Source organism: Uloborus diversus, chromosome 4 (genome assembly GCF_026930045.1).
Source record: "Uloborus diversus isolate 005 chromosome 4, Udiv.v.3.1, whole genome shotgun sequence".
NCBI classification, from domain to species: Eukaryota; Metazoa; Arthropoda; class Arachnida; order Araneae; family Uloboridae; genus Uloborus; species Uloborus diversus.
The window spans coordinates 105160078-105184264 of NC_072734.1; the positions used below are offsets into that span (position 1 = coordinate 105160078).

Below are 24187 nucleotides of genomic sequence, written 5' to 3' on the forward strand. Positions count from 1 at the left end.
TTTTTTAAACTTCAAAACCTATTGTTTACTTCTGAAAAGTAGTGCGGTTTATAGAGAATTGCGTTATACAGGTCGGCGTTGTAATGGTCTTCTACTGTATCTTTAAATTCATGCAACATGAAAATTTGCCAAACTGATTACTTTAACATGTATGGGTTTGTCTTGAAAATTTTTTACATTAAAAGTGCATAGGTAGTTGACATTCTAAATCATCCCACAGAAGTTCTAACCTATACTGAGAACAAATACATTTTCACAATCACCAAGATAATATTCTAGAATACCTAAACTTCTTTTATACATATGTCTAATGCAAAGAAAAAAACTGCACTGCAATTAATAAATATTAATAGAAAAAGAAAACTTATAAACATAATAAAGAATTTTCAAAATTGAAATTTACAACAGTTTGCAGTCAGTTTGAATTTTACTTTGCCTTAAACATACAGAAACAATCATCTACATTATGTACAAAATTATTTCTAACTCACCACAGAGTATACACTGAAACAAGTCATTTATGTTTCATTTTGAAACAAACTTGATTGAAAAAATGAATTCGTAAACTAACCTCTTTCTTTAAAAACGTTTAATATATTTAATCACAAATTTTTGATGCATTATATGCACCAGACAACTACCAAATCAACATGAAAAATTGATGCAACAGAATTTTTATTCTTACATCAAAACAAGAAGCCCTTTTTAAATAATTTTATCCTATTTTAATATGTTAGACATTAACACTATGAAACACAAGTTTAACAAAATTTCATTTGCATAAAGTAAAATAGAATATTCATAAAGAAACTACTTTCCTTTTTAATATTGCTTGCATCGTTAAACTAAATTAATATTGAGAATTTCTTAATTACTCTATGCGCCTAAATTTGAAATGAGGAACAAAGTACCATCAATGAAAAACAAAGTACTATCAATTTCTCAGTTAGACTGTAACTACCTGAGAAAAAGCGTCGAAGACGAAACAACAATCTGAAGCCAAGAATATCTGGCATCACAGAAGAGAAAGACCAAAGTTTGACACAAAAAAACAATTGTCAAAGTCTACAATTACCTTTTTACAACATGAAACTTTTTCCACATCACAAGACATCAACACAAACTTCTTGAATTGACACTTCATGCATGAAACACCTCATAAAGTCAAATGCGCTAGTAGGTGCTATGGCAGTGCAAAAATGCAATCATCTTACAACAACCTGGCAACACCAAACATAAAGGGGAAAAAAGAACATTCTCTATGCCATGCAGAGTTCATGAAGAACAATACATTAAAGGCAATTGAAATTGCATTTTAAAGCCCTATATGTTGCTTTTCTACAAGCTTAGCTGATTCATAAATATGATCATATTTGGCATTTCATATTCATTTTCAAAAATGATTCTAGTCGAGAAATTCATTTCACCTGATTTTTATATACAGTTAATAACTGATTTATTGCATCATTCACATTAAAAAAATAATTAAATGATTTGTTTAATGAGTAATGAAAAAATGCAATGGCAAAAATGGGAAGAAAAAAAAACTGTGCACAACACTTATAGTTACCAGGTAGTTTTTAAATGGGAAGTGATACTGCATGAGTAGCTGCCATGTTGGAGAACAAAATACCAATTATAAATAATCACATAAACAAAGGAGAATCTTCTTCATTGCTAAATTCTGCATCAGGAACCATCTGATCTGTTGATGCATTAAGTTCATCACAAGATTTAAAGTTACGAAACCACGGATGATCTAATACTTCTTCAGCTGTTAGTCTTTCAGATGGGTCCATTCTGAGTAGACTCCTGATGAGACATTTTGCTCTACATGAAAGGTGTTCTGGTACCGTGTAACAACCTCTACGAATTTTATGAAAAAGTCCTGTGGGTTCTGTATCATGAAAAGGATAACGACCGACTAACATTGTATATAACATAACACCTAGACTCCAACAGTCTGCAGCACGACCAGAATAGTAATTAGTAGGACTTAGGATTTCTGGGCTCACATAGGCAGGACATCCATGCTTATCCTTTAACCAATCATCTTTTTCGTCTAATACAACTGCATCATCTAAAGTTTCCAATTTCAAAAGTGTTCTGAAAAAGAAAAAGCAAACATTGATGATATAAAATACGGCTCTAAACTAATCAGACATAATTATACATTTTTTTGATAATTCAGTTGCTTTTCAAGTTTTTCTAACTTCTTAATTACTATTTTTTTACCATTTTTCAAAATAGTTTTTAATAAAAGATTGAACTTACAGATATGTGTGCAAGTTTGGTTAAAAACGTCTTAACTTATACAAACTTTTAAGAATAGCTGATTAATTATTATTTTATTTACATTGAAAAAGTGGAATGATTTTGAGAACTATCAAATTGTAAGATCAGTTTTCAATCTTAATCAAAAATTATGTTACGTAAGCAAGAAACCGCATCTTAATATAGAGTGCAAGAAATAGCAGTCAATATCATTTTTGTAATTCCTGAAACTTTTCACAAATAATGTAAGGAAGCAAAAATTCTTTTTTTTTTAAATATACTGGTGAATCCTTCAAAAACTGCATGTATGAAGCACACAGTGGCATATACAATGGGAGGGTCTGGGTATCATGACCCCCCCCCCCCCTCTAAACTGTCAACCATAGTATCTGTTCATAATATTCAAACAGTGTATGAATAAAATGTAAACAATTTCAGTAGAGTTTTTTATTTATTCATTTTTTCATTCAATTCAATCATTTTTAGTGGAAAGGACTTAAAGGAAAGCATCAGGCATTTGTAACGTTTTCAGTCATTTGTTTCCACAGACGTAATAAAACTTTTTTTTTTATTTTTATGCCCCAAAACTTTTGATACACTTTAGTGCACAAACACATTCTTTTGTACCATAAAGTTCCTCTCATTCAAAAAATTAAAAATTTACTTGTAGTTGTGAAAATTTTCAGAACACAAATTTTTTCTATGAACATGTGTCTCGATTCGACTTAAAATAATATCAAAAAGTTGTCATCTGTATAATAAATATTAATAGTAAAAACCTTAAAGGAGAAAATTTTAATGTTTATAAAGGATGCAAAAAGATTGCGCATTTCACTTCATAAGTGCTGTGACAAAAGATGTAGAGGTTGAAAGTAAGAGAAAAAAATCATGCAAAAATAAATTTTTCCATGTAAGAGGTACATATTATCAATTGTTGATAACAAATCGATGCAACAGATGGGAGAGGGGGGGGGTCCAACTTGGTATCTTCGTGGAAGCTTACCCGAATGAACTATTTTCAGAACGGGGGATCAGAGAAATGCCCGCGGAATCATACAATAAGAAAGTAATTGTATCTTAGTTTAATTAGGAACACACAAAAGGGGAACAAAAAAACTAAAAATAGTAATGAATGTTCTGTAAATTTAAAAAAAATCAGAAAATAGCACAAGTTCCTAAAGCTTCAATTACATACGCACACTTACAAATAAAAAGGGCAGCATTGTAGATGAGTATTCACGTGTTGATTTCATGCTTGGAAGAGTAAAATGATTTTAATTCCTTCTGATTTGCTCAAAATGTTTCAAAAGTAGCAATATTTCTTTTCTCGCAAGAGAGCAGCAACATTTGTAACAATTAAATATTAGCTAACATTTAAGTACAATTTATTTCTATTATTTTATTATTATCACTATTATCCCCGCCCCCCCCCCCTCCTTCATTAGTTTGATATATTTGAAAGTATTCCTTTTGCACTGGTTAATTCCTTGTTTTCAAAAGAAAAAAATCAAGTACAAAAATGGGATGATGTAAACTTCTGAAACAATCAAAATTCTAAAATTTCATAAATTAAACACTTGTTCAAGATCCCCCCCCCCCCTTTTTTTTTCTTTCTTTCTTTAACCAAACTTCAGAAGTTGTTAACAGTTAAAACAGATTTGCAAAATAGCCAAAGAACTCTTCAAATACAAGGTTTTTTTTTTTCTGAAGTCCCGACCCCCATCGTTTATTCGCAAAAACATTTATCAACTTATGTTAACTAAAGGAATTGAAACGGCCTGAAAAGAAAGAAAAAATGAAAATTATCCTCATCACTTTCGAAACAATCATTTCCGGAACATTTGAGCGTGATATGTGGAACATAAAACTAGTTCTTTCACGTCTTGCTTGAAATTGAGAATATCGAAATGAAACTATTACATACAGATAAGCAACATGAATGGTTGAAAGGAAGGTGAAAATTGTTCCGGACAGCTGCAAGACGACCTCAAAAAATGCATCAGGAAGTTCAGTAAGGATTTAGTAAAAAAAAATATATCATGAACTACGAGGGGAAGTTATTCGAGCTTTCTCTCAAATTTTAGCCGATTCTCTTTTCCTTCTCACTTTTTTATCTGCATATGAATTTAAAGTTTCTATTATTTCCCCTCCATTCTTTTCTTTAACCCTTGAGAGGATTATAATTTGTTTTGTCAAGAGTTAGATTTCGTTGAAGTTCTTAAGTGGCGTTACAATATCTTGGTTGGAAACAATCCGTTTTTAATCAACTATTTTAAACGTTTAATCACTGAAACCAACAGCTGCTAACTAAAGAGAGCGAGAGAGGTTACAATTTTTGCTTAGCTACGTGGTTTTCCCGCAGAATCAGCTTCACAAGAAAAAAGTTATGACATTTTAACGACTTTTGTATGATAAGCAGTTTTTAAATGTTCATAAATTACCTTTCACACTATGTCATTTTGTGTACAGCAATGCAGTAAATCTGCTCACATAATCATGTTTAAATTCGTTAAGATACAAATAACAAAACATCGATGTGTTTTTCTTTTCCGCCAACTCCACCTTTACTGCCTTACAACACTTATTTTAAAAAGACAGAGAATTAAATTTAGTGAATATTTTAATTCCGAACAAATTTGAATTCAAAATCGTTTACTATTTTAGCATATCTTTCTTTCCGTTGAATTTCTCGTTCATCTCTTATAGGCCATTTTGAGGCATTTAATCACTCGACATATGAAGTTTTCCGGCAGCCAGCTTTTTAACATAATCCTTAAATAACGTGCTTACATTTAACTGTTAAAATACAACCCTAAATGGCGCTAGGACTACTGTTCTGACACCCGTCTTAAAATGGAAAAAAAAATGCTCTCTTACAACAACTATTTTATGCTGCTATTGCTTTTTATCTTCCAATTCCTAAAACACCCATACATGGCTGGCATCAGGCCACACCTTAATTCAAACAAAGCGTCCTGGCATGGCGTTTCGTCTGCGGATTTGAAAGAACGCCTAATTTCCAACGTATGTAAAACTGCTGCGCGCAATAACGAGAAGGCTAAAATTATTTCACAGCTTCCATTTATAGAAGCATCAAACTTAGGTACAATCTGCACTAAGTGGTTTCCTACTAAAGAAGATTTTATTTTTAGATGTATGTTGACGATGATTTCCTCCGAAGGAGTGACTCATTGCTTTAGAAATTGGGGAGAAAAAAAATCAATTCAAGGCAATAACCTCAACGGAGTGACTTACGTTAAAAATAAAACATTACCATGACGACTTAAATGACGCAAGGCCACCTAGTGTGGGAAAAAAAGCCAGCGCTTCAAAAAATTGGAATCTTTTCAAATATTGCGAACTTTATGACTTACATCAGCAACGCAGTTTCAATTTCATAAAACAATTATTAACACTGCACTAGACGGGGGTTCCCAAACTGCGGCAGCGTTTCAAGAATTGGCATTTTCTCACGGCACCCTAGCCTATCTCTGTTGCATTACATATATTCGACACCATAACCCAGTGGCGTACATAGCACGCCCCGTGGCGACAGAGGTATGTAGGCGCACGCTCTGAAATATAAGGGTTAAAATTTAACTTAAAAAAAAAAATCTTATGGGGGGGGGGGAGTGCACCGAAGTCTATGTAAGCTATCACCATGGATGTTTTGCGGCACCCACTTGGGGAACGAACCCCTGCACTAGACATTAACTAAAATTCTTTCGATATTACTTAGTACCTTATGTCCCCTTTTATTTCTGAATTAAATTTTCTCGAAGCTACTTATTGCATTTGGTATATACAGGGCCGATCCTAGGGTGTCAGCCGCTCGTGTGCTAAGCCCTAATGTGCCGCCCCTCAAAGAGTAATTTGCATATTTTGACTAATCTTTAACGTTCATATAAATCTTTCTTCAAATTTGTGTCAAATTTTGATTCAAATAACAAAAAACAAAAAAAAGAAAAAAAAAAAAAGAAAAAAAAACCGATGAACTTATAAAAAGGAAGACAAGTTTTATAGTAAGAAACTACTTAGGTACAATTTGTATCTTTGAAGAAAGTAATAGATATACCAAAATTTACTAGTCTGTCTGTACCATTTTATAGTCTGTCTTCGGTGACATCAGAAGAAGGACGGAGGAGAGGAAGCAGGGAGGGGAGGGGGGAATTATCCCAGAAAATTATTGAAATTGGCGTATGAAAAATTGTTTTAATTAACCTTTGGTTGTGTTTGGTTGCAATGACTAAAGAGTTGGGTATATTCATGGTGCATGGAAAAATTTTCGAAATTGACGTTAAATATCGCAATTTTGGGAACTTTTTCAAGACTTCATGGAAAGTACTAATGCAAGCTGAAGTTCTTTCCTAAAATTCTTTCAAAATTGAAATCAATTTGAAGCTATTTTTTGTGACCGTAGCTTTGGAAGAATCGGCACTCTTCCCGAAAATTTTCCGAAACTGAAGTTTTAAACACGCAATTTTGGGCTATCTTTGTCGACGTTTCTAAAGGGAGGGAGATTCAATCGTCTCTCATCGAAAGTTTTCGAAATTGAAGTTTAAAACGCAAATTTAGGCTGTCTTTGGTAACGGTAAGGGGATCTGGTGGCTTTCCTTCGGTAATTTCTCGGGACTATTATTTTAAAAACCCACTTTTGACTATAGTTGAAAACGATAAGGGGAAACGTGAAAATATTCCTAACCGAAATACTTTTCGGAACTGAAATCCATTTTAGGCTATTTTTGGGAAGGAAGGATTTTGGGGTTCCGAAGTGGATATTTCTAAAAGCACAATTTTATACTATCTTTGGTGACGTTAACGAAAATGGGAAGCTTCGGCGGATCTTTCGGATATTTTTCGATATTAATATCTGAAAAATACAACTATAGACTTTTGTCCACCTCACTTCGACAATTGATGGGTCCCAGCGCAGTGAAAAGTTACATAAGCAAGACAGTTCTCCGGAATTCTTTAAAAATTGAAGTGCCAAAATCGTATTTTAAGCATTGTTTGATAACGATGGGACACAGAGAGGGCGGGGGTTCAATGTGCCATCACTAACTGTTTTTTTGAAACTGAAGTCAATTTCAGGTTAGTTTTGGCAGGAAGGGTTCTGTGGCTCCACGGAACTGTCCCAAATTTGAAACCGAGCAGTTCATCTGTAATTTTAATTAGAAAAAATTGCTGCAAAGGGAGAAAATTACAAAATTTTTGTTCGTCAATCGTATATGTTTGACTCTCAAGGGAGTTGTAATCTTCCACTGTCACTCTACCCATCCCTGATTGTTGAACACAGAATTTGTTGTTTTAAACGCTTGCGAGAGTATCTAATCAGTATAGCTTTCTTTGTATATAAAATAAAACTATATCTATAGTCTATAAAAACTTGGGGGGTGGGGTAAACATTAGTGGCCGCCCTCGGTGCTCCTTTTAGAAGGCACCCTTTCATGCTTCAGGAGGGGGCCATTTCCCTTCCCCTGTATCCATGCCTGATTACCAGTTCTGTCACAAATTTTACTACCAAATGAAGCATGTGTGTAAAGAGCAGATAATAATGGACAATGAAAAAAAAAAAAGAAAAGGGTACTTAACATTCTATTTTTTTTAAACTATGCTATGCTGTCGGGAAATTGGCACTTACTTTGATAATTGAACATTTAAAATTCAGCATATTTATTCGAAAGTTATCTTGTGAGAAATTCTTGAGGAATGTTTCTTGATTAAAAGAACTATATGATGCGGGCGGCCGGCGGTCGCCCCTTGCTTTGGCCGCCCTTGTGCGGTGCACACGCTGCACACCTGCTAGGATCGGCCCTGGGTATATAAAACGAAAATAATACTGACGATCTGAGAACTTTCAAGTAAAAATACCATTTTTTACATGAAAACGCAAATCCAACGCGTTAGACTGGTCGAGATGGTAGGACGATTTCTCGTTGGTTTGCGTAAGTTATCAAATAAATCTTACTTCACAATAGCTACATAATACTTTTTTTTTTTTTCAAGAAGAATAATCATCTATCAACTCCTTTTATTCATTTACTAAAAACTGGGGAAGACTTACTTCTACATCACTTCTCAATTTTTTAACACTTCGAATCCTAAAACCTTCATATTTCCAAAAATTTATAAAAACCCTCAATCGTCATGTCTGGAAGAAAGCTTGCTTTTCGGCATAGAAAATAGAACGCGATCCATATTTCAGAAATAAAAAGAATATTCTCTATTCCTAAATACAATCATAGTCGCATCATCTTTCTTCGGAAATGATTTGACAACATTAAATTCTTAATTTTTTTAAAATGTGCTTTAGAGAAACAAACATTTACTAAAGAACTTACCGTTCGGGATCTTTGAAAACGAATTTCCTGAGTTTTAGATCCCTCAAGACGATGCCTGCTGAATGACAAGCTGCAACTGCCGAAGCCACCTGCTTGAACAAATGTAGGGCCTCTTTTTCTCGAAGGTTTCTTTTGTTTCGAACATAAGAGTGAAGATCACCATAACACCTAGGAAACACTACGTAGGTACTCGATCGTCCTACAAGAACCTCTTCAACGGTATTTATATTGGGGTGAGAGTCCAACCGGAAGTGGCCACGTAGAACGTCACGATACCTTTCATTTGGCACAACCTAAAAATGGAGGAAAAATAGGGCTTGTTATATTTGCATGCTTAAATACTGCATTAACACTAGTTATCGGAAATGAACTTCAAAGCTTTGTTGAAAACTATTTTCAATCTACTTTCTACTACATTGCCAAGCTTCGAAATCAAGAAAAAGTTTAAAAGCTATTTATATAATTTTCTTTAATAAATGATAAATAAAATAATTTCTTTTGTTGAATACATGAAATTCGACATATGTCGAAATCCCTTCACGTTTAATTATTGATTACTAAAATCGAAATAAATAATTCGTAAAGAAAACCATAAAATAATGCCTGCAAAAAAAAAAAAAAAGCTTAAGAACGACGAATACAAGTTATGCTTGATACAGTCGACTCGTCAGTTGCGATAACTCGAATTCCTTTTTCTTGAAGTTTCCATTGGGTGCTAAGCTTTAGAGAAAGTTGTCCGAGTTTTCTTTTAACTCGAAGGTTTTATCTGGTGCCTTAAGATTTTCAAGTTATCGAGAATTAACAGTAATTTCATTCTTTACAGTTCATTCTTCTCTTTCTGAAGTACCCATTTTTTTTCACGGGGAGGGAGAGGGAAGTCTAAAATGTTCTTTAAGGTCTCGGAAAAGCAAACTCACGTTCAAATTCAATCAGTTAGACTTCATATAATAATAGTAAAATTTCAAGTTTTTTTTTTTTTTTTTTTTTGTAACTTGAAATGCTGCGTGTTTCCATTTAGCCAAGTACTAAATATTAGTCTTCTAAAATACTGCAAGAACAAAACTGAAACTCTGCTGTTGCCAATAACAAACGTACTGAAGATGCTATTAAATCAAATTTTTAACGAGTAGATAGCATCTTTACTAGTGTAGGTGGAAAAAAATATTCGTCTCCCCCCCCCCCCATTTATTGCATAAACGTCTTGTTTATTTATGTACGTTTGAGACTTGTTCTGTCTTGTTCTCACATGCTATAAGTGCGGGTTAAAATGCGTCAGGCGCGAAATGAGGGGGGTTGGGAGGAGGCTTGGTTTTAAGCCATACTGCCAATTCAGGTATGGTATTTTAAAAACAATTAAGGACTGTCATGACCCTCCCCCTCCTCGGAAAATAATAGAAACGGTTAAACAGCAGTACAATGTATGGAAGTAACAATTCACACCTGGCACAAGCATGTTAAAATAAAGTCTTCCAATTCGTTGCAATGAAAGATAACAGATGTATGAAATACAACATATTATGAAAGCGATCATTCATCTCCCCCCCCCCCCCCGCTCCCCGGTTTTAAAAACTATTCCCAACCCTTATATCGTGTTTTATTTTTGCGTAAGAAGCGCTGTTAATACCCCCTCCCCCCCCCCCCCCATATAGTAATTTCTGGCTGTGTCAAGGGAAATATTATCACTGTGATGAAGCAGCAACAAATACGAATGAATCTGCCGAATTGGCTACCGACATACTAATTTTTATCAGCTTCATTCTTTATCTTGAACTTTTTCAACAATCAGAAATAGAATGTACATACGAATTATAAAACTTATTAAACGGATACAAAAATTAAATTTTCTAAGTTATTCATTATTTAACTTGATAACATAGCTCATCCTCTAAAAATTCTCAAAATTTATAAATGAAGAATTTTATGAAAATGAAAAGATTTTTTTTCCCCCTAACTTTTCTCTAACAAACATCGAAAATAAAAACATTGAATTCCGACAGCGGGGTGCCCTACCCGAACTTTTTCTACCCGGGCGGCACCTCACATTAAAATGTTCTCGCGGGCCAGAACACATGTAAAATTTCAAAATATTGAAAAATTTCCTCAACAACATGAGAAAGTGTAGAAAAGGGAAAAAAAATTTACAAACCAATAAATCATTGTCATCCATAACTAAGCTTATTTTTTAAAATCATTCTGTTCTTTAGAAACCAATTTCTGAATCCAAAGGAGGAGTTATTATTTAGGTTATTAGGAGCGAAATATGGCTCCTAATTTGAAACATTAAACAAATTTACGGGCCTGCGAATCAGCTTCGTGCCTTCGTGGGCCGGATATGGCCCGCTGGCTAATCGATTTTTTTTCCAGTTAAATACAGGGTTGCCAGATTTAAGAACAGTAAATACGGGACAGGCTTCTGGAAGTGAAGGGGGGGGGGGGTATTTTTGAGATTGCAGGCAAAAACTGAGTATTTTTAAAAGGGATGATTTACGACGTAGAACATCTCTTCACGATAAATCTATAAAATTCAATCGTAACAAAGCAATCAAAGCATTAAACCTATACAAAATGTCGCCGATCAAAGTACAAAAATAGTTTTCATTGTGATTGACGACGCATGCGCATGGAAGGCCTCGGCATGAATATATTTCCAACATTAGTCAATGAGCAACGAGGAAGCAATCATTCTGCTCCTCATGGTCTGCCGCCAAAACAAAAACCAAATTAAATCGAAAATAATTTTTGCGTTTGTTGCCACAAGATTTTCTTATTGCTCTTTATTTCACATTTTTTGTTTTACTTTATTTTTTTCCCTTAAAATAATGTCTCGTTTTGTTAAATATTGTTATTAGCCAGAATACGGGACTTTAGCCGTCCCATATGGAAGTTTCCCGGGACGCGGGACAATTTTTCAAAATACGGGACTGTCCCTTGAAATCCGGGACGTCTGGCAACCCTAGTTAAATAACTTCAGAGTTGCGTTTTAATAAGGCATATGATAATTAATGTTCAAACATATTGTTGAAACTTTTGTGATAAAATTTTTATGGCCACAACAATTAAAATAATTTTGAGTTTTTAGGGAAAAAAAATAAAGCTTTTTTAAAAGTCCCAAAATCTGTTACAAAATTGAGGGTTTTTTTACAGGTCATTCGCAACTTGAAAATTAATTAAAATTCAATAAAATAGCTCGTTTCACAATATTTAAGAACTTGCATGCGGATCAAAATTCACCAATTTCAATGACCCTGAATTCTCAAAACGCAATCCTGATGGAATCAGTTCAACAACTACAAATGTGGCATTGAATGCTCTTTCGGACGTCTTTTTCTGTAGCGAATCCCTCGTCCAGAAAAAGAACAAAGCAAACAATAACTCCGGAGGAAAGGAAAGAGAAAAAGAATAAAAAGAAACTATGCCGATTTCCGGCTTCAACTGGCAAAGAAAGGAGGGAGGGGGAAAGAAGAGCAGAAGAGAGCGTGACGGAAACCGAGATATCCGCAACGAAGCTTGGTTTACGTCGGGAGTCAGGTAAAAAAAAATTGGCACAAGGGCAGAACACGTCGACTTTTTTGAATACCAGATAGCTAGATCCATTGAGAAGCCGCAATTTTCACGTTAATTTTAATTTTTAACAAAACAGTCATTCACAAAATAAACACTTCGCATCAAGTCTTCTTGGGCGATAGATATAACAAACTAGATGTGCCCTACTAGTAAAAATTACCGTAGAGTCGACCAGGTTAATCCACCTTTTTCTACAATACATCATTACAATGCAAAGTATGAAGAATGTGGTTTAAACCTTTGGTATTTTGAAGTTGAAAAATTAAGAGACATCATATTTTGAAGGAATCATTGTATTATGGCTGGTTACGTTGATTCAATTATTGTTAAACGAAAAATAATTGGAAAATAGCTCCACACAGCTTTCTTTTCTAGGGGAATGAATTAATTATTATGTTAACAACCGTGAAATAAACACAAAATTGCCCATGTGTGATGCTTTCTTTCTCTCTCTCTCTCAAACATAAAACTAACAGCTTTACAGCAAATTTGTTGCATACAACTTTTGAAATGAGCAAATAATACTGCACATTAGATTTACAGAATACTAGTAGTAAGATAACAAGGACTAAATAAACAAAAAGGCAAAAAAAAAGGTAAATCTTTTGACAATAACTTTTTAAATATTGACATGTGCTCGAACATCAGTTATTAAAATCCTCTTTTTAAAAAAGCACTCTTATGAAACATAAACATGTTTCTAGTTATATAAAAATTAAGTTTGACAGCAGGGAAAACCTTATATGATACAAGAAGTTCCGTCTCTAACTATACGAGCCTACTTTCCCATATACCCATACTACTTTCTAGTACTTGATCAATATTCTCAAAAATAGCTAAAATCGCAAATTGTTTCAAACATATTTTTTTAATATCTTAAACTGATTTCTAGGAATAAAATATTCCTCACTCATCTTTAAAAAAAAAATGAACAAATAAAATAGCTTTTACACTTTTTTCCATTAAAAAAAATTCTTCAACAGCTTTCAAAACGAAAAAATAATAATTAAAATTAATAAGCTCATTAAAATAAATACATCATATCAAAAAAAAAAAAATAGTTTCTTTTTCCCCTGTTGCCAAAAATAATTTTTTAAATGGATTAATGCACTTACCAAGATAAATAAAAACAATAAAATGTCAACTTAAAGAATTACTTTTAATTGTAAAAAAAAAAATCGTCTGCACATATCTTTATGTAGAAACATAAATGACTTCGAGTTTATTCACCGAAAACTGAATACCTAAATTAAAACTTTAGTGTTAAAATAAAAACAAATATCAACAATAATTATTTTGCAGTTAAAACCATAGCTGCGGAGTCGGAGTCAATCTCATTTTGGGATAAAGGGGTCGGAGACGAATATCCAAGAAATGGAAGTCAGTGATTTGTCCTCCGTGTATAAATTTTTGCCAAAGCTACGAAGTCAGAGTCGAAGTAGGGGAGTCGGAGTCCGATTAATTGTCGGGCACAGGAGTCGGATTCGGAGTCAGGTGCCCCTAAATTCTCGGAGTCGGAGTCTGGAGTTTGGCTTCAAGAGCTATTTCCAACAAAATTTGTTTGAAAAAAATCCGCCTTCAAGTACGGAATCTACATTGACTTTCAGTTTCCCCGTAGGCGCTAATATTAAAGGATTTGAACTGTTCAAAATTGAACGGAAAATTGTTCAAATCAAAAATATATTTTATATACAAGTTTTTCATCAAAAGCTTTTTTCCTACAAAGTTTGTTTGAAGCAAATTTGCCTCACAGTTCGGAATCGCCTTGAATTTCCCCGTAGGAGCTAATGTTAAGTTTTTTTGAACTGTTCAAAATTGAACAAAAAATAGTTCAAATCAAACAGTGAAATATGGGAATAAGGTGTCCTCGCTGAGATCTTTCGAACAAAAAAAGTTTGTTCAAATCGGACTATTCATTCAAAAGTTATTAGGGGGGGGGGGGGGACAGACAGACAGACCGACTGACATTTTTCCCCATCTCAATACCCTACTTTCCAATTTTTAATTTTTCGATATTTATTTAATTATTGTATTTATTTTTGACTTTTTTTGGTTTTTTGCGATATTTTTAAGATGCATTAAAATTAAGCCTTCTTTTATGCTTTTTTCTTCTTTTTCTGACTTTTACCGGGAAAGTAGGCTACAAACATGATTTTCCATTTCATTATATTTGTTAAGTAAGATCAAAGAGAACATAACATTCTGGCAGATTACAGTAGTGTACTTGAGGGGGACAGTAGCCCCTGCTTTGTTTTCACACTGGGGTCCAACCACTTTTTGAAAATTTTAACACAAGCATCCTAACAAATTCTTGATGCCAATAACTTATACTTGTATTTAGAAAAAGCTTTTTCACTGTTCAACGACATTCCCTTCCACTTAACTTTTGAAAAGAATTCCTAAAGAATTTGCTTCTTGTAGTTTTCCCTAGGCAACTTGTCCCACAGAACTTAGAGGACTATATTGTAGCCTCACAGCAACAGTAAGATATCTAATCCAAGAAATAACACTAAAATTTCTTACGGTTGCTCTGAGGCGACAATGTAACTGGCAATGTTAAAAAGAAAGCCTTTGGCTTTCAAATTATGCTACTGATAAAGATATTTGGGGGGACCAAATTTGAAAATGACAGCGTAGTGGGAATCCGAGACATAGATGTTTTAGAAAAAATAATGAGAAACATGGGGCATAACATTGAATTTATGCAGTAAATGTAGCGAAATTGAAAATTTTTCACCTAGGGAGGTTTTTGAGATAGACAGGTTCAACTGCCTTATATTATTTTCCTAAAGAACTTTCTTATAGTTATATTCAGAGCTACCAACTGCTACAAAAAATCATAGTTTCTACGAATTACAGCTTTAAACTACGACGCTACGAAAGCGGGTCCAAAAATTACAATTTTCTGTTTTTTTAATTTATAATCCCAAGAACAAAAAAAAAAAAAAAAAAAACTGCAGGAAAAGTAATCCGGTGAGTTCAGAAAATCAAACTTCTACATGTGTGCTGACGGTCTATGCGCATAAAAGATTTATCCTATTTTCAATAGCAATTTTTCAGTTGAACATGGTGGTCCTGACGATTGCCGCAAGCTTGATTTACTCAAAGGCATGCCGACCGGGTGAAAGGTAAGCTAATAATCAAGAAATGAATTTTAATATTTTATCATCTTAAAACATACTGAATAAATTTTTTTATTCTGTATTACTATTTTCTGTACCATATTGAAAATTTGTTTTGTATCATTGTTTTCGTTTTTTATACTGTTGCTAATTCATTACTGTTTAAATCTGCAGCCACGCCCTCTCTCCCCCTCGGCAAAATGCTGCTACAATTTTGGATTTTCAAAAGTTGGCAGCTCTGGTTATATTAAGCAGTTGTTACACTTGAGATGCAAAATTTCCAGAAACTTTGGGACGAAAGAAAAAATGGAAACATTGATACAGTAGACTCTTGATGTCTCGAAAACCTTGATACGAAGAAATATTATTTTTCCCCTTGGTTTTGTGTATTTATCTAATGTTATTTTTCATTCTTATGTAGAAGAGTTTTTAATCAAAACCTTGGTATGTCAAACATTTTTCAAAGTCAAATATAATTTTTCTGGAAAAACAGGCAGTTTATTGTCTCGAAGCATTACGAGGAATGTCTCCAAAAATTTCTTACACCCTTCATAACTTCTCTCGGGGGTTAGGGATGATTCAGAGAAGCTTATCTACTGTCACTTTCATACTAGAGCCCGGGGTGTTGAAAAATGTAAAGCTCAAAAATGCTACCTAAAACTTTTGCTCCCTTATCACGCCATTTCGGTGGACCTTTTGACCCTATTTCCACTGAATAGGCCGACTAGGCCATGGCCTAGGGGACCATAAATAGCAAAAATTGTTTTAGTCAAAAGCTAAAATTGTTTTATCCAGTAGCTAATATTGTAAAGTCTGAGTACAGGGGGCGCAAAAAGAATATTTGGTCTTGGGCCCGATGATACCTTAATCAGGCCCTAGGGAATGGTGCAATCCTTTGTCCCACTTCTTTTGTTTTGGGGTGCTTGAAACCGTTCTGCAACTTTAGTAATCCAAATCTCTGATTAATTTAGTCGTGGTAAATCACTACATTTTGCTGCAGCACTCAAGCGTTCTTTTTTTCTCTATTGCTTTTTGGCTCATTTTAAAAATTAAAACTTTTGTTATTGCATTTTTAAGACTTTTTTCAACTTTCATTTCATGTTTCATACTTATTTTTTAGTATTATGATTAATTTTTAGAATATTATTTTATTACGACTATGAGTTTGTTATCTTGATAGCAAATTTTTTTACTGTCCCTTTGACTTTGTGGTATCGAGAGAATACTGTATTTTACAAAATAAATGCAGTTTACTAGTTCTACTTTCTTAGAAAATATAAATAAGGTTAAATATTTAAAAATATGTATGCAATCCATGTCATTTCTTCTTTTCAACTGAAATATACGCAATATTTTTAAACATATTTAAAAAGTCAGCTCATTACTTTCTTTGTTCAAACACCAAAAAATTATCTAAATTATTCAAATCAACATTCAACTGCTATATTTGAACAAAATGTGATTATTTTGAAAAGATTTTTAAATTAAACTGTTACTTTTTTTAAACTTTAGCAATGCTTAAAAAAATATATTTACATATTCCACAACACTTAAAGTTCAACTTTTTACCGAGACATTTCCACTAATTAACAGTATTGATATACTAATTCTGTCCTGTGTATACTTAACAGTTTTAGTGAGAAAGGCAGCAAAATATTACTTGTACAGGGAAATTAAATTATCTTACAGCTTGCCTTTTCAAATTTAGTGTTTTCATGTGGGATACTGATTTGCTACTTTTTACTTTTCATACAGGTAGATATAATTTTAAATCATGCTTTCATCTAATCTTTAAAAAAAATTTAAATGAAAAAATTAAATTTAAAAAAATGATTTTGAGAACATTTGAACTTTTAAATGCAATACAGTGGAATCTGCTTAATTGAACCACGGGTAAATAGTACCAGCCGCTTAATAATTAACTTATTGGGACCAAAAATCTGTTCAATCAGATCAAATAAGCCAGTAGTTAGGGAGCGAAAAAAGATTGAATATGGAAGTAATTGATAGAAAGCTGGAAATTGCTTTAATCTGTGCCATATTGATCTATAATGACCATACTAAGTTTTCCCCCTTCTACTAAGTGAGCTTTAGCCGTTACGGCCAAATTAGTGACAAAAAACACCTGTTTTTTCATTTATATAACAATATCTCAAAAATAACGCTTTCAATGGCCATACACATAGGCAGATTACTTGTAGATATTAAAATTCTCGACAAAATGAGTATCAACAATATATAACTTTTATTAAATACTAAGTGCACAACTTCATTTCAAAGTTAGGCACAAATCACTAATCAAGCACTTTAAGAAAGAACGTACCTTTTCCACTCGCACTGGCATCCCCCGAGACACTTTGGGATAGAACGCCGTAACACAAAAACACACTGTGGTGCTTTCCTACCTACGGAAGCAGCTACACAGGTGCGTAATCATCTAGTTTACATACTAAGATATTGTAGAAAACAATTTATTCCATTACAATATAACGAAAAAAACAAAAAGGGATCGAATTTTTATACAGAACTCATTTTATTTCTCAAAAGGAGAAACAAAAATACTGATAGGTTAATTTCAAATAGAATTATCTAAAGAAAATAACTGATTTTAATGACATAATTTGAATTAGAAAATTAGTTTTTTTGTTAAAGGTAAAAAGTTTTTCAGTTTGCTTCTTGAAGTAAATCAATTTTTTACTTTTAACAATTTAAATATTTTTCTATAATAATAATAATAATGTTTTGCTGTGAGACATGGTATTATATGAGATGCGGTTTGGGAAATCAACATAAAATATTACAAATTAAAAGTTTTAAAGAAATGCATGTTAAAACAATATATTAGTATTTATAAAAAAATGTATTGTTACAACTAGGATTGAAAGTACAAAATGGCAATCTAGGCTTCAAAAAAGTTATTATTCCTATTAACAGAGTAAAATATCAAATATTAAAGCAAAAAGTTAATATATGCAGCAACTTCTAGTAATTTTCGAACTATAGTTGAAAAAGCTTTAAAAATTCAGACATATAAACCATCACTTAAGAATAAGCAAAAATTACTATAAAAAAATTAGTTCAGAAATGTAAAAATGGTTTCTAAGAGTATGTATATAGTGAAATTACATTTGATTCATATTTAATATATTTTTTTGCTACATCAGTAGCAATTAATTAAAAAATATTCATCTATTTAACAAACGATCGACGATAAATAAAAATTCATGGCTGAAACATTTGAAAATATGCGAAAGTTTAACACTGTGTGGGATGGGGTGATAGAAAACAACATAAATTTTCTTGTTTAATTTGACATGATAGAATTTTATGGCTGCTTTTAACAAATTTTTGAATTCCAATCTTTGACTTCAATCACATCACCTTCCGTATATAATTTAACCCAAAATCAGACACAAGTCAGTCATGTTTTTCCCCTAAGTAGTTCACTCGCATAATCACTGATTGAGCTATATTGTATGATTTCTCACAGCAAAACATGTAATGTTATTAAATTTTCTTCAAATTGTGTAAATTAAAAAATTAATTTACTTAAAGAAAAATGAACTGGAAAACTTCTCTACCTTAAACATAATACTGATTTTCTAATTCAAATTATGTCACTCAAAATCAATCATTTTCTCTGGCAGATAGTTCTACTTGAGATTAACCTATTAGTATTTCTGCACTTCATTTTAAAAACTAAAATAAGTTCTATATGAAGATAGGATCCTTTTTCATTTCTTTCTTACATTGTAATGATTTAAAATGTTTTCAGCAACATCTAGTATGTCAACTTTATGAATACGTACCTGTGTAGCTGCTTCCGTAGGTAGGAAAGCACTGCGTGTGTTTTGGTGTTCCGGCGTTCTATTCCAGGGGGTCTTGGGGAGGGCCAGTGAGAGTGGGAAAGGTACGTCCTGGCTTGAAGCGCTCAATTAGTAATTTTAGTTAAACTTTGAAATTAAGTTGTGCGTTTAGTATTTAACAAAGATATATATTCTAGATACTCATTCTGTTCAAAATTTTAATATCTGCAAGTAATCTGTTCATATGTATGGCCATTGGAAGTGTTACTTTTGAGATATTGTTATATGAATGAAAAAGCAGGTGTTTTTTGTCACTAATTTGGTCATAATGGCTAAAGCTCACGTAGCAGAAGGGTGAAAAACTTAGTATGGTCATTCCAGACCCATACGGCATAGATTAAAGCAATTACCAGCTTTCCACCAATATAACTATATAGATTTTTTCCTATTCAAGTTATATTTTAATATAAAAAATAGCATATATAAATATGTATATACACAATTGATTGTAAGGTATTTTAAAGTGAAAAAAAAATTAGGTCAGCTGAAGGTTATGTAAGTGTGTTAATAAATCAAAGAGTTAAAAAAAAAATTATAATGCATGTAATAGCATTTGTAAAACAAGCACATCAGCTGTAAATTTTAAGATGCTTATTTGTGATATAGAGGTTTATTGCCCATAATAAGTGCATTTATAAACTTAAAAAGTAGAAATAAAAGGTTTTTAAAGGTTAGAGTTTCAAAACATTAAAAATCGTATTTAAAAAAAAAAAAGAAAGAAAGAAACTACTTGATATTAATAAAAAGAAATGTCGGCATGAAAAGAAATGACCAGGCTGTTCTCAAGTCAATTTATTAGTTCTCAATGAAGATTAATGGTCCTTTTAAAGCTATCTACTCTCTTGCCTATTATAGTCTCTTCCTGTACACTGTTCTGAGTACCCACAACACGACTAAAATAGTAATTTTTTCTTAATCTGTATGACATTAACATATCCATAAAATATGCTGAGTACGTAAATATTTTACTATGGGGTGACATCAATAAAAAATGGGGGTGACAATGAAAAATATTTTTAGTCTATATATAAACCTTTGTTTTGTATGTATATCTGCTAGCATTTCATTTGACTTTCCCATTGAGTTTATTTTCTATTGTTGTATATAATAGTCTAATCATGCCCAATAGCTTATTCACATGTTAAAGTTATTACTTTTAAGTAAATTATGATCTAAAATTAGCTGCACCAATGTGTAATTAATTTTTTTTTAGATTTACAAAATTCTAAAGCTAATGATTCTAATTTAATTAAATGATCAATAGAAAATGTATTAGAATAATATACTAATATTATTACAGCATAACAATAAATTTATGTATGTATAATCAGTTTATTTTTCATTTTGTCTAGTTTCTTCTGGCATCCCAGACTTTTTACAAAAAAGTGGACAAAATAGCAACCCTGGTGGTCTAAATAGACACCTGTTAGCAATCTACAGCACATTCTGAAATTTTGATAAATAAGAAACATTCACGGCTGTAAAACTAAAAAGAAATTATTACACATCTTCCTCTCTCATTCTTCTATTTTTTGATAATAATCACTTAAAATCTGAAGAAAATATCATCATAGATCCCAAGAGCAGTTTATGCTAGTATGGAATGAACACGGGAGAACAAGTTGCTGTGCCAGAGATATTACAGAAAGATCACGAAGTACTATGACGAAGACTTAAAATGAATGGACATAAACTTTAAGATATTTAAGAGGACAATTTCTAATTCTGAACTTAAAAAAAGTGGGGGCTAGACCCTTTTACTATTGGAAGTAAGGGGACAGTTGTTTCCCTTGCCTTGCCCCTTTGCTGCAAAATAATTTCAATAAGCAGAAGGTCTAGTGCAGGACATTAAAAAATACTCTAATAAGGAGGATTTGAAGATTAGGTTTTTAAGGTGCAAACTATGCAAATTAAACAATCCATTCCCTAACCTTCAAATTGAATTTAATAATTTGCAACACAGTATACAGCATTATGAACGTTCAATATACATAAATAAAATAAAGAAAAGCTGTTACCTTGCAAACATATTCTTGCTGACTTTGAATGTGAATGCAACGTCTGAGGGTGCTGCCCTCCAGTCGATTTAATAGCAAATATTTGTCTGCTATCTTGGTGGCAGTGAGAGGTTCTTTATTTGGAAATGAAGGGGGTGTAGCAGGTTGTAGATTGGGACTAAGGCTTCCAGAAGTGCCACTTTTTTCAAAATTTGTTTGCTGTTTGTGACGGGCATCTCGTAAATTTAGTCGCAAGTTTGTCTTGACAATTCGTGCGGCACAACTCATTGAGATTACAGAATTTTTCTCCATGAAATAGTCAAATATGTACGGTGGAAGAAGTTGTGAAAAATTAATCCAGTGAAAACGTTGACTAATGATTAACACACACACACAAATGGTCACTTCACAGAAGACTAGGAAATATCACAATTCTTTTATTCCAATGATTTTATTCAGGATAAGTATTCTTTGTGTTTCTTAAAACTTCGTTTCAATATCGAGATACCTGGGGGAAAAAAGAATTCATAAATATCACATGCAAAAGACCAACAAAGTAATATTAAGTGTTTTTGGTTCAACAAGTTAACCATAATATAATCTATACTTTCTCCCCCATTGCTATGTAACCATTTTGCAAAAAAACATTTTTTTTTTATTATTATTAATTTCACAGTAAACCAACACAAAATCAGACAAACATAAGATTTACCTAAAATTATATTAAAAATTACTTTAAACCACGTTTCCTTCTTCGAAAACAAATAAGTTCATTAACTAATCTACTAGCATTAAAATTCACCAGCATGCTCAAAACTGTTGATGTAAACAAGAATAGAATCTCAGAGTTGTAATCCTTAAACTTGAAGTTTTACAGAATACATTAATTGTGACTAAACCCTAGTGCAGCATTGAAATTAAACTGAACGTTAACTCAAGCTTTCACTATCGAGCATGCACTGGAATACAGACCTGGATCGCTTTTGAGGAAACGCGGATGTAGTATTGTTATCGATCTCAAACACCAACCGTAACGCCATATGCGGGTCAAACAGGCTAGTTCGATGACAGGAACCGATGTTTGACAGGTATTTAAATTTAAAATCGGTACAAGAAATGCAAAACAAAATATTAAAAAATTCAGATGCTTAAAATGAATGCAATGAAAGTATGCTTTACACCAATGACCTTTGATCAAGAATGCAAAATGCCTTTGCTAAAACTTACCCGATATAAAGTGATGTTCCATTGAGGAATATAACTTAAAACGGGTTCGGTACTTCCAGATAGGAAGTTAATCGAAGTAATCCACACTGCTTCAGTCTAGGGACAGGCCGTAAACTGTGGCCACCCTAGTCAGAAGACAGTACAGATAAGACCGCACCTCAAAGCTGAAACCTCCATCATTGTGCAACGATCTTCAGACTGCGCATTAACAGCCTGAATTGCATCCGCGAAAGTCAACAACCGGTGCTAGGGACATCCGCCCTACTGAGAGCAAAAATATTTTTACAAAAGTCACAAGCAGAGCGTTTCAAACCAGAAATATCGACAAAATGTATGTTTTTAAAAATATTAATCCTAGTTCCGCTAAAAATGAAAACACGCGTACATTACGACGAGTGGAGAAATATGGGACTCTTTACTCAGCGCGGAGGGGAAAAATCAACTGAGCGAGGTTTCGAAAGGCGAAATCATTGAAGGATTTTAGCAGATGACGCAAGCGGATGGAGGTACGTAGATGCGAGAATTAAAGCTTTTGTGTCGTCATCCATAATTTCCACAATAGAAGATAGGATTTCTTGCTACATTTTATACATGTACGTTTAAGTGACTAGATGTGTCATTTTTCATAAAAACTTCAATGTTAAAACGTATTAAAATTGACAACTCTTCTTAAAAAATAAAAAACGATAATTCATTCACATGTGGGAGAAAATTGCTTTGCTGTACACAAAATGTAATCTATAAAATATCAATAGTTGTGAAGTTGGAGATTTTTTTTCCCATGGGAAAGTACTTTGTTGTTGTTAAGGTTTTTTTTTCTAATTGAAATCGAGAAGCCGTTGGGGAAGGGGGGGGGGGGGGGAGCTGGGCGAGAGGACGCCAAACTTGACTCCCCAAAAGAAAAAAAAAATGACGAGGTTTCTAACGCGCAAAACAACAAAATATAATAATAATGAAGGCGCGCAGGTTAGAGGGTACCGTGGCGGGGGAGGGAGGAGCGCACCGGCCGGCAGGCCAGTCTATCCCTGGTCGCTGGGCACTAGATGCAATGTGCAATACAAAGTTAAACACACATCACACGTAAAATATTGGATCAAATATTTGTTTTCATTTGTAAAAATTTCTAGGTAGCTTTAATTAGTGTGAATACCACTATAAAATGATGGGAACGTACAAGATCTTTCCATAAAACTAAGCATTATAAAAAAGGAGTAATAAACCAGTTTTCAAAAAACTCACTAGAATTTTTTTTTAATTTGCTAAAGACAAAAAGAATCACTGCTTTTATTTACTTGAAAGAAAAACAATCACACATGATTTCATTTAAACTTCTAAACTGCAGAGTGCATGCTATAACGAAACGTCTATGAATAATGTTTCAGGAAAAATAATGAAAAATTAAGTGTGGAAAGATTTATCCGTCTGCAAAAAACATAATAAATAAATAAATAAAATTCTATAATAAGATGAAAAGAAAAAAATCACGAAGATACTATAATATTTATCGTTTATAAAAAAAAAAAAAAAAACTAGCAGTACCCGCACGGCGATGCCAGTGCTAAGAATTTAAAGGAATTCCGTTAACTTAAAAAAACCCACGCTTCCCCCCTCCCCCAATATGAAATGATCAGTTTTCTATAGTTTATGGCTTAACGCGCGAAACAACTACGCTACCGTAACCCTGCTGTTTAGCGAGTGAAGCCAGATGCGAAAATAATTATCGTCAACAAAATAAATAAGAAAAATTTTTCCTGCATGAATTTCATCGGTCATGACTTTCATGAATCACGTGACTC

The 24187-nt window shown here is 33.0% G+C and overlaps 1 protein-coding gene across 1 annotated transcript; it reads right to left on the minus strand.

The window, feature by feature from the left end:
- Window positions 1-138: 138 nt before the first annotated feature.
- LOC129219679 (tribbles homolog 2-like) lies at window positions 139-22586 on the minus strand. Its single transcript, XM_054853955.1, has 4 exons — window positions 22392-22586; window positions 21186-21672; window positions 8616-8908; window positions 139-2106 (listed from the first exon to the last, which is right to left on the minus strand). The coding sequence occupies exons 2-4, from the start codon at window positions 21474-21476 to the stop codon at window positions 1647-1649; spliced, it is 1044 nt and encodes a 347-aa protein (XP_054709930.1). The 5' UTR covers window positions 21477-21672; window positions 22392-22586; the 3' UTR covers window positions 139-1646.
- Window positions 22587-24187: the final 1601 nt, after the last annotated feature.